The 11,957-nt window shown below is 33.3% G+C and overlaps 1 protein-coding gene across 1 annotated transcript; it reads right to left on the bottom strand.

The window, feature by feature from the left end:
* Positions 1–3,686: 3,686 nt before the first annotated feature.
* On the bottom strand, positions 3,687–4,633 carry LOC103266371 (olfactory receptor 52E8-like). Its single transcript, XM_008063973.1, is given in 2 exon segments — positions 3,687–3,928; positions 3,931–4,633. Coding segments are annotated over 2 exon segments (939 nt in total). The 5' UTR covers positions 4,628–4,633.
* Between the last annotated feature and the right edge of the window lie 7,324 nt (positions 4,634–11,957).

Genomic DNA, 11,957 nt, shown 5'->3' on the forward strand with positions numbered 1-11,957 from the left:
CAGGCAATCCACTCACCTCAGCCTCCCAAAGGCGCGGGATTACAGGCTGAGCCACCGAGCCCGGCTGGATGAATCTTAAGACATTATATTAAGTGAAATAAACCAGCCACAGAAAAAATACTATACAATTTCACTTACATAAAGTATATAAAATATTCAAATGCATAGAGTCAAAGAGTAAAATGAAGGCTACTGGGGGCCAGGGGAGGGGAGCATAGGGAATTTCTATTCAAAAAGCAAAAAAGTTTCATTTAGCAAGGTAAATATGATCTAGAAAATCTGATGTACATAATTGCACCTATAGTCAACAATAATGCATTGTACACTAAAAAAAAAACTTGTTAAAAGGATAGATCTCATGTGAAATCTTATCTCAATAGTGCAAATTAAATATATATATGGTACTTTAATCTGTTGACCACATTTATTTCTGGGGAAGGATGTAGAATTGGAGAGAAGTTAAAAAAGAGGAGTTTGCATTTTTCTTTACTTACTTTTGTATTGCTTGAAGGTTTTCATAATACAAATTTATTATTATAAAAAAGAAAATATTATGATTTCCTCTTTCCTCTGAATAACTGGAAATTTGTTTATGTGAATCCAATTTCATAATTCAGTCTTTGTGTTAATACTCCTGTTCTTAAACTTTAAATAAAAGTAAATTTATATATAATATGTTATGATAATATATAACAATGTTTTTGTAATATACATTTTAGTCATGCATCACAACAATGAGGATGTGTTCTAAGAAATGTGTCATTAGGTAATTTTGTCATTGTGCAAACATCATAAAGTAGATGTTTACACAAAACTAGATGGTGCATATTTATTTTTATTTTTATGTATTTTTAATTAGGAAAATCAAATGTCCCAGTACCATTACAGAATATCAGCCACTTCTCCTATTTGACCTTCAATATCAATATCAAGTGCCATATATCAGGTTTTGAAATATGCTGCATTATAATCTTATGGGACCACTATTGTATATGAAATAGCATTGCTGACTGAAATATTTAACAATTATTTTTTTATCTGGGTCATTTAACTCAATATGCTATTGGTAGTTATAGTTTGTTCATTCTCATTGCTATTTAGTATATCACTGTGTAAACATCAAACTATTTTCATGCATTCTACTATAAATGTACATTTTAGTGCTTTCATCAGCTGTTATATATAGTACTTCTGTGATAATTGATGCACACATCTTTAGGTGAAAATATGTAATGATGTTGTTGGATAAATACCTCGGAGCAGAATTTGGGGATCACAGAACATGCATATAATTAGCTTTCAGAGTATACTATCAGTTTTTAAAAATGATTTTACAAATTTATCTTCTATCAATGTATGAGGATTCTGGTTACTCTACACATTTCTTACCACATAACTTTTTTATTTTAGCCATTTTTGTCAGTGTACAGTGATACTACATAGTGGTTTTACATATTATTTTCCTTATGACTAAGGAAATACAGCATCCCTTCATGTTCACTAGTAATTTAGATATCCTTCTACAGAAACAAAACAAAAAAACTCCCATGCAAATCCTTGATCATTTTTCTGATGTATTTTTCTTACTGATTAACAACAATTATATATTCTTATATTCTGTACATTTGTCATTTGGTTTGCTAATTTTCTCTGTTACTAGTATATTTGATGAAACAAGTTCTGAATTTTAACATACACTAATCAATATGCTTCCAATATTGTTTTAGACTCTCCTGATTGTAAGGTCATGACGATATGCTCTTTGTTTCCAAAAACTGTATATCATTTTTCAAGTTTACATATATTAGACACTTGGAAGGAGTATGGTATGGTATGAGAACAAAAAGCGCATAATCACTCTTGGGAGTTACCTCCAAAATTTGACACAAAACCCTTCTACAAATATTTTTATTTGCCACAGCAAGTTACAGGAGCCGAGTCTACCTATAAGAGGCAGGGCATGTGCAATTACCCTATGTTCCTGAAAGAAAAAAAAACAAAAAAACAAGAAATGTTGGTAAACACGTAATTTCAAATTATTACCCCAGGCAGATATTTTAAAATGCATCTTCTAATTATTAAAAAGCCTATTTTCAATTTGTATGTTATTCTTTAAAGTCTTCAGGAAGTCTTTTTAAGTTCCTGTGATTATTTTATCAAAGGTTAAGTTGTGTAAATAATATTTTTAATTTTTGCATTTATTTATATCTGAATGAATATAATTTTTGTTTGTTATGCGGCAATAGATAAGCTTCTGTGTTGTCTGTTCAGCTGACTAAAGGTCTCTCATCTTACCTTGAGTCAGAAGACTGAAAATACAGGCTAACTAGAATTATTAATTAGATTTTTTTATTCAATTGACCTGGTATGTTCTCTTGGTCAATTAGGTTTGCTAACTACAAAAAATTTGTAAACTCTAGCCTAGGAATTTTTTTTAAAAACAAGTATGATACATGAACATCTAAACAGTCCTATTAACAATATTTTTTCCTAGAATTATAAAAAAATTTAGAAAGTACCACCTATTATCTATTCATCTATGACATTTTATGAACACACAGTAGAATTTACATGCTCATAAATTGACAAAGAACTAGAAGTTTTAATTGAAGGAAGAGAGATAACATAATTCTGGTAGATTCACTTAACTGCAGTTTCAAATAAAAGACTAGATCTATAATTAGTCATATGATTATGACAGAAATAAAAATAAGTCAAATATATATTTTAGTTTTATGTGGCTATCTTCAATTTGTTGCCCTAATATCTGGAATGTTTATTTTATATTAATACAAGGTTTCTAAAAATCCTGTCCCACATATAAATTAATCTGTAATTCTACAGTTTATTGTTTTTATCCTTCATAGTCTCTCATTTTTGGTTTCTCAGGGCATAAGACGCTCCCATTTTTTCTGTCTCTCACAAAACAGCTAAATACAACTTGACACATAAATATTAGTCTAGTGAATGTATCCTCAATAATTATTTGCCATTATTTCCTGTTTTCTTTTGCCCATTCCTAAATGCATGGTCTCTGTTTCCCCAGGTACCTAGATGAAAACTCTCAATTATAATCTGTTATGGAAACTTGCCTAAACCACAGTTTACTTATTTAAAAATGGAATATTTAACAGTTGCCAAATCATAGAATTTACATAAAAAACCACTGTGTTGATGTAAGTAAAGTATTTAAAACAGTAAATGCTAATGAGTTAAATAATATCATTAACATTTTGAGAATCTTGTAACAAAAATTATCTTCAATGCCTGAACAATTTTTATTCTATTGCTCTCATATTCCCTTCGGTGATTTGGAAATTGCTAAAATTTTAAAGTTATATGGCCTATTTTTCTACTTCCCCCAACAGTTAGATTTTTAGGTGAAATATTTTATGCCACCAAGCACTAAGCTATTAATATGAAAACAAGGTACTCTTTTTAGGATTACCTTCATTATAAAAATAATATAAATACACTTTGTGAAAGATGTAATATTTATAGATCAAAATATTATCATAAATAAACTCATTACTATCCTTAAAACTCAAAAGGTTGTGGAGAAAAAAAATGTCATTACAGCTTATATTCACCATTGCACCCTGATGTCTAGCTTTTAGGCAATAAATCTCTTCTAATAAACACACAGAATAAATATGAATTGTATAGCATTTTAAGACGACTGGTGGTTACCACTCTTTTTTAAAAAAAATTCTTAATACTCTCCCTCGAATCTGTTTGGTCCTGACCCCATAGATTACAGGATTGAGAGCTGGTGGAACAACCACATATAAGTTGGCTAAGAGGATGTGTATAAATCGAGGGATGTTGTGGCCAAAACGATGTGTCAAAAAAGAGAAAAATGCTGGTGTGAAAAAGGCTAATATAACCCCAATGTGAGAGCCACAGGTATTGAGAGCTTTAAGCCGGCCTCCCAGGAGGGCAGAGAAAAAACTGCATACAGTATCCTGATATAAGAAAGAATAATAAAAATCACATCCAAGAACAAAATAAACATATCTCCAAGGCCAAATATTATGTTGACTTTGATGCTGGCACAGGCCAGATGGGCAATGCCCATGTGCTCACAATAGGTATGAGGGATGATATGATTCCCACAGAAGGGCAACCTCAGGAGAAGAAACACCAGTGGAGCCACCATGCACAGACTCCGCAGGATAGCAATGGCGGCAATGAGGATGATGATTTTGCTGGTGAGGATCATGGTGTACCGAAGGGGCCTGCAAATGGCAACATAGCGGTCAAAGGCCATGGCCACCAACACAATGCTCTCCATGGCAGTGAAAAAATGGATGAAGAACATCTGGGAAAGACAGTCTTCAAAAGATATTTTCCTGAGACTGAACCAGAAGATGCCCAGCATTTTGGGGATGGTGGCTGTGGACAAGCCCAGGTCAATGGAATCCAACATGGCCAGGAAGTAGAACATGGGCTCATGGAGACTATGCTCAGTCTGGATCACAAACAGGACAGCAGCATTACCCAGGAAGGCAATGAGATACACAAACAAAAAAGGAAATCCAATCCAGATGTGTACATCTTCTAGCCCTGGGATTCCCAGCAACAGGAATGAAGAAGGACGGAATTGGGTGTCATTAGTAATAGACATTTTTCCTGCCACTACTGGTGATTGTGCATATCAGAATTTGAGCTTACTTCTCATTAGTAATTCTTGCTCCACTTCCTTTATTCCAGACTACTGGGAAAATGTAAAATAACACTTTAATATTTATTTTCTTCCATTCAATGTTATCAACACTTTCTGTCATCCTTATCTGAACATCAGATGCTTCCAGGAGTAAAGTCAGCCATACTCTTCTATAAATTCTTTCATACATAAAATGTTAAACAAAAAGAGAGAGGAGAAAAAATGTATCAGCTGAATATTCAGAGTAAGGTGTTAGAATAATCAAGGTATTTGTTCTTTGCAACTTCTAGTGTTACACATATTGCAGTTAATATACATGAAAAATGTTTAGCACATGTGATTCAATCCATTATCCTATTGGAAAATTTGAAGATCTTTAGTACATATCATGTCTTGAGAAGACCTATCAGGGATACTTGAAGTGTTTTTAATTTCTTGAGCTCTACTATATCCAAATTCTATCTAACCCTGCTTATACATGAAAAAGTTCATGTCACTTCAGACATCCTTGAGATTGGAGTCCAACAGAGATATTCTCTATCTCATATCTTGATTTTTTTTCTATATGATGTTTAAGTACTAAATAAAAATAACTTATTAAGTGATTTGTGATTCAGCAACTAGCTTGAGTGGCAAAATGTTAGATTTATTATTCCTGAATTAACATGATAAAACAATCAAGAAAAGATAAGTTTAATATTGGGTAACTTCCTGATGAAACAATTTTGAAAACAATGTGGAATGACATATTCTGGGGATGAATGCCTGGAAGTTGTCGGTGTCCTTATTTGAGTGTTACCCATCAGAGACAGATGCATAAGAAAATCATCAAAGCTGCCTTTAACCCAGAATAGAACCTACCTTTAGCAAAGAATAGTGTTCAGCTAGGACCCATTTGGAGTAGCAAAAAAGAAGTGATATTTAGAGATCATTTGATAAAATACAAATTAAAAATTTGAATAAGACTTGATCAATGTTCTCACAATGTAGTTGGGGAGACATAAATGAAAAGATACAATCATAATAAGATGTTGTATTATGTTAGAAAAAAATAGAAAATTCTGTCATTATAGAGTAGGACAAATGAAGCTCCAAGAAGGAGGCAAAAATAGATCAAGACCAACTGTATTTTTATAGACAAATAAGTACAGGAAATTTATTTTGGGTAGAGAGACAATTAAGTAGGCAATGAGAACAAAAAATCTAAATTGTCAGTGGTCCTAAATTGTAGGATAGATCTCTATTCAGGACATGAACTTTTTGACCCTCTATGTGACTGTCTTCAGATTTTGGAGATGTATGACTCTACTTTTAAATGAATAGTGTCTGGGTCAGTCTCAAGTCTTGTTGGAGCATAAGGTTGCAAGATTATTATAGTTTTATTTATTTATTTTTTTAAAAGTCCATCTTGTTCTCAACTCTGATTAACCAGGAGCATTCAAAAAAATTGGCACCCTCCTAGGATCTGAAACAACTATATTTCCAACTGAATTAACAATGAGAAAACTAACTGGTCAGTTATGCATTTCATAGAAGTTTATACTGATCTATTCTACCATGTATTCATAGATCTTCAAATCATTGCCAAATACAGTTATGAGACTAGGCCACCCTATCCTCTTTGAGGCAATGCCTTCTAATGTCCTAAAATAAACTTGTATCGAACAGCAACTTTCTTAATTGTGTCAAGTTAATATTTACCATATTCCACAACCTCTACCTATCCACCTAATTTGCCCACATACATGAACATCATTTTATGTCCTGAAACTGATAAGAAGAATAAATTACCTGCACTAGCGGTTTGCAATCAGGGTTGATTTTGCACCGAGGGTATATTTAACAATATCTGGAGTCATTTGTGATCATCACAGCTTAGGGCAAGTACTACTGAGCAGATGCCAGAGATGCTGCTAAACATCCTGAAATGCACAACTCCCTAAAACAAAAAATTATCTGGCCCCAAACCTCAGTAATGTTGAAGTTGAAAAACCCTGGTTTACACCTTTTCTTCTTATCTCTGCCTAATTTCTAGACCCATGGGTTATGGCTCTATAAAATGACCTATACTACCCACATGTTGTCCCATTTCTCAACTGCCTTCACACCTTATCTTGGATCCTATTTAAAAGAATTAAGTGCTACCAGCATTCATGGTTATACTTCATAATTTATTTGTCATGAATTTCTTTATTTAAAAATCATACATGTTGATCTCATATACTATGCCTGACAATGTGCTACGTACAGGAGTATAGTATTTGACCTCTTTGTAGTCATATTTGGTCCCTAGCAACTAAGATGAGGAAAAGCTGAGCTAATACAGAGTTTTTTCTGTCTGCATCTTATCTGCAGTTTCATGTGTAGGACTATAGATGAAATGTGATGTGTGTTCATGTAGGCCAAGGTGTAGCCATGATAGTTTATGGGTATACAATTTGAAAATCCGAAGCTTAACTTTACCCTTTCTTAATCCTTTTCTCAATTATCTGTAATACATTTACTTGTCCCCCCAAATCTATCATAAGTTAGCACGAACTCATCCCCCATCCCTCATGTTATTTACCATACCCTATAACAAAGGCTTACCTTGCTTTTCAAATATTTCTAAGAAACTGAACTTTGAAAGCACCATCTAACATCTCTATGAACTCACATTTTCCTAATAGAAGATAGACATTTATAGTGATACAGCAGCTCTCTTTCCACTGGGATATGGTCTGTAGTCTCCCTGGGTTCTTCCCTAGTCTAAGTGATATTCACTAGAGAGTTTACCTAAGAAATCTTCCTTCTTACACTGGAACTATGGGGAGTTATTTCTCCTCTTTCTCTTGCAATGATAGATTCTGTATCTTTTCTGCTTTTCAAATGCAGTTAAGATGAATCTTTGTCATTTTCTACTATGGCATGTTCAATCCATTTTTCATTGCTTTTTTTCTACATCCACTCTGTTATAGCTTAAATATTGATGTGGCTGTAACTCTTTTGCTCTACTCCTCATGAACTTTGTAGGTGAATAACTGAATAAGACAATAAAGACATGAGGGACCAGAATCCAGGAGAAAGGGAAGCTCACTAAGGTGAGTATAAATTCTTTCTCCATTTTTCCACTAGCGGTTTAATGATTATAGGATCAGGGAAAGACCCTGATGACCAGGGCAGAGGAAAGTCACTCATATGCAAGGAAACTCACAGATCTTACAGGGAAAAAATGCATTTCATGGTATGAGAAACCAAGATCTCACAATGAGAAGAGGTGCAAAAAAAGTGAGCTCAAAAATTGACACCACTCTTCCCATAGCATTATTTCCTTAATATAGATCTTCATCAAGCAAATGGAGAAAGCAGACATAAAGCAGATCATAATTTTGACAGTCATGTAAGGTTAAAAAGACAAAAATTAGTGTTCAGAGATAGCAGAAAGGATAGGGCATAGTAAAAACTTCTGAAAAACTACACCCCAAATGTAGATAAAGTTTTACAAAAATTACATAGTGATGAAATCTGCCAAAAGACAAAAAAGTATTTTCTGCAACAAATGAAGTGTTCAAAAGCTTCTACAGTATTCAAAAAAATTTATCTGGGTTTCAATTTAAAAATCTACTGGAAAAAAGCAAGAAAGCAAGCAAAAATAAAAAAGAAAACAAACTTACTCATACAACAATTGAATACTGGACATATCATACAGAGAATTTAGGATTACTGTGACCAATATATTTAAGAAAATAGATAACAAGGTGGAGAATTTCAAAAGAGATCTGGGGCCCAGAAGAAGAAACAAAAGGAGATTCTAAAAATTAAGACCAATAATAATAACAACAAAATAAGAACTTAAGAGATGATCATAAAAGAATATTGGTTATTCTTAAGAAATCTTAGAACAGGGGTCAGAAAGCTGTAAACTATGGGTAAAATTCATCTCATGGCCTGCTCTTTTTCGGCCAGCAGGCTAACAACAATTTTGTATTATGAAAAGGTTAATGAAGAAGAAGGAGTAGGGGGAGAAAAAGGAGAAGAATATGTGACCCATACAGTACGAGGCTCACAAAGCCTACAATAATCACTGTCTGACCTTTTACATACAATATGTGCAAATTTCTGGTTTGAATTTGTTAAATTAATATAACAAGATAAAAACAAAAGGGACAAAAATAATTTTTAAAAAACAGAAATAAGTACTGAAAACATGGAATAAGATTAAGTCATTAAAATTAATACAGTGGTTTAAAATTTCCCACAAGTTATTTGACTCACCGTTCATCAAATATCAATAATGTATAAAAGTGACACTATGTTTTTGCTTAGTTTAGGTCATAAAAGGCCATTCATTCACATGAACTGTTGAATAAATTTGTTCTGAGAAATCTAATCGACAAGGAGACTTAGTAGAGAAAAGAAGAGCCTTCACTGCTTTATATCTTTCTGAATTCCTGAACTTCAGAATCTACCACACAATAAAATATTCAATTTGCTATTTTACATAAAGTTTGGGGGTGCATTATATGTAGAAATAAAAAAGCAAACAAAAATTTGTTATCTTAAGTTAGATTTCAGTTTAATAAAATCCAAAACATATGTAATAAGTTTGGGAGCCATGCAACAAGTAGAAGACTGATAGGCCTTAAGTAGACTTAAGGTTAGGAGAAAAAGAAAAATGAAGAAGATAAAATGGGGAACTAAAAGGAAAAAAAAATTATATAGAGACAGAAATGCTGGTCAAACTATATTGCCTTCAGTAACATGAAAAATAGAAAATATTCAAAATGAATCAGTAGATTTGGCTAAAGAGATTTCCAGACAGAATGTTAAGAGTGTCAAGTGATGTCTTTTAACTGTGTATAACTAAATTTGGATGGAGACAAATGAGTTATAAACAGGATTTTCCGTTTCCAACCAAAATTTTAAAATAAATAAAGGATCCAGTACTCCTTAACTTCAGAAACAAAGCCAGTTTTGAATTCTCATACTCTTCTGATTGCAAGAGTTCTCAAAATAAGAGATGACTTCAAGACAAAGATCAAATAAAAACTGTGACTGCAATGATGGTCACTTTGAAGAAAACATGCTTTCCACTGAGACAAGAAAGAAAAAAAATTGTTTTCTTAGTTTTCATTGTAAACTTCTTTCACTTTGTTTAGGAAGATGCCAAGGTATTTCATAAGTTTTTGTGGCTTTTGGGAATGGGATTGTGTTTTTAATTTGATTATCTGTCTATTGTTGGCATATAGGAATGCGACTGTCTTTTGCACATTTATTTTATACCCTGAGACTTTGCAGTGCAGTACTTTATCAGTGCAAGCAGGTTTTTGACAGATTCTCTTGGATTTTCAAGGTATAGGATCATGTTGTTCACAAAGCAAGATAACTTGACTTCTTTTCCTATTTGGATACCCCTGATTTCGTTCTCTTGTCTGATTGCTTTAGTTCCAACACTATGTTGAACAGGAGGGACAGCCTTGTCTTGCTCCAGTTTTCAAGGGAAATGGTTCCAATTTCTGTCTGTTTAGCACTATTTTGACTGTGGGTTTGTTGTAGATGGCTTTTACTATTTTGAGGTATGTTCCATCTATGCCTAGGTGTTCAAGAGTTTTTAATCAAGAAGGAATGCTAGATTTTATCAAATGTTTTTTCTACGTCTAATGATAGATTCATGTGGTTTTTATTTTTACAACTGTTGATGTATTTAATTATGTTTATGATGTTGCAGATGTTGAACCATCCCTGCATCCTGGAGATGAAGCCTACATGTTCATGGTGGAAGATTTCTGAGATATGTTGTTAGATCAAGTTTGCTAGAATCTTGTTGAGAATTTTTGTATCTATGGTCATCAGGGATACTGACCTGAAGTTCTCTTTCTTTGCTGGATCATTACCCGATTTGTGTATCAGTGTGATGTTAGCTTCATAAAATGATTCAGGAAGAGTTCTGTCTCTCTCAATTGCCTGGAATACTTTCAATAGGATTCATATCAGCTCTTCCTTGTATGTTTTGTAGAATTCTGCTGGAAAGCTGTCTTGTCTAGGGCTTTTATTTTATTTTTTGGTAGGTAATTTTCTTATGACAAAGTCAATTTCCTGAGTTGTTATTGGTTATTTAGGGTCTATATTTCTTCTTGTTTCAACCTTGGGAGGTTGTGATGTCAGAAAGTTCTCCATATCATTTAGGTTTTCGAATTTGTTTCTATACAAGTGCATATAGTAATCTCTGATAATCTTTTGTATTTCTTTAAGGTCAGTTGTGACTTGATCTTTTGCATTTCTGATTGTGTATATTTTGCATTTCTGATTGTGTATATTTGAACTTTTTCTCTTTTCCTTGGTCAATCTGGTTAGGGGTTCATCCATCTAATTTATGCTTTCAAAGAACCAGCTTGTTGCTTCATTGATTTTTTTCTGTGATATTTTTGTCTTCTATGTTCCATATTTTGGATTTCATTTTGGGGATCTGGTTCTGAAGTTAGGGTTTTGGTGGTCTTGTATTTCTGACTCCCTTAGGTGATGGCATCCCAGAGGTTTTGGTAAGATAATTCTACATTTTCATTTGTTTCCAGAAATAAATCAAAGAAGACACAAACAAATGGAAAAATATTCCATGCTTATGGACTGGAAAAATTAACATTGTTAAGATGTCCATCCTACCACAGGCAATCTACAGATTTAATGCAATCCCCATTAAATTATCAACACCATTTTTCTCAGACCTGGAAATGAAACTACAGAAATTCATATAGATACATAAAAGACCTCAAATAGCCAAAACAATTCTTATCAAAAGAAACAAAATGGGAAGTACCACACTTCCAGACTTTAAACTTTACTATAAAGCTAGTATAATCAAAACAGCTGGTATTGGCACAGGAACAGGCATGTAAACCAATGGAATAGGATAGATATTCTGGAAGAAAAATCTCAATTTCTCAACTTACCTCCAACAAAGTTTCCGCCAACAACCACTGGGGAGAGAAGAACCTGTTCAATAAACGGTGCTGTGAAAACTGGCTGGCCACATGCAGGAAACTGAAACAGGACCCCTACCTATCACCATACAAAAAAATCAACACTAAATAGTTCATACACCTAAACATAAGATCTCAAACTGCAAGAATCCTAGAAGAAAATGTAGGAAACACCCTTATGTAAATTGGAATAGGCAATCAATTCCTGTTCAACCCTCCAAAATTGAGTGGCATAAAAGATAAAACAGGCAAATAGGACCCCATCAAACTGAAAAGCTTCTGCAAAGCAAAAGAAGTCATCAAGAGAATGGGGAGACAGCCCACAGAATGGGAAA

The sequence above is a fragment of the Carlito syrichta genome, unplaced genomic scaffold (assembly GCF_000164805.1).
Source record: "Carlito syrichta isolate Samal-C Ts95f unplaced genomic scaffold, Tarsius_syrichta-2.0.1 Scaffold307167, whole genome shotgun sequence".
NCBI lineage: Eukaryota > Metazoa > Chordata > Mammalia > Primates > Tarsiidae > Carlito > Carlito syrichta.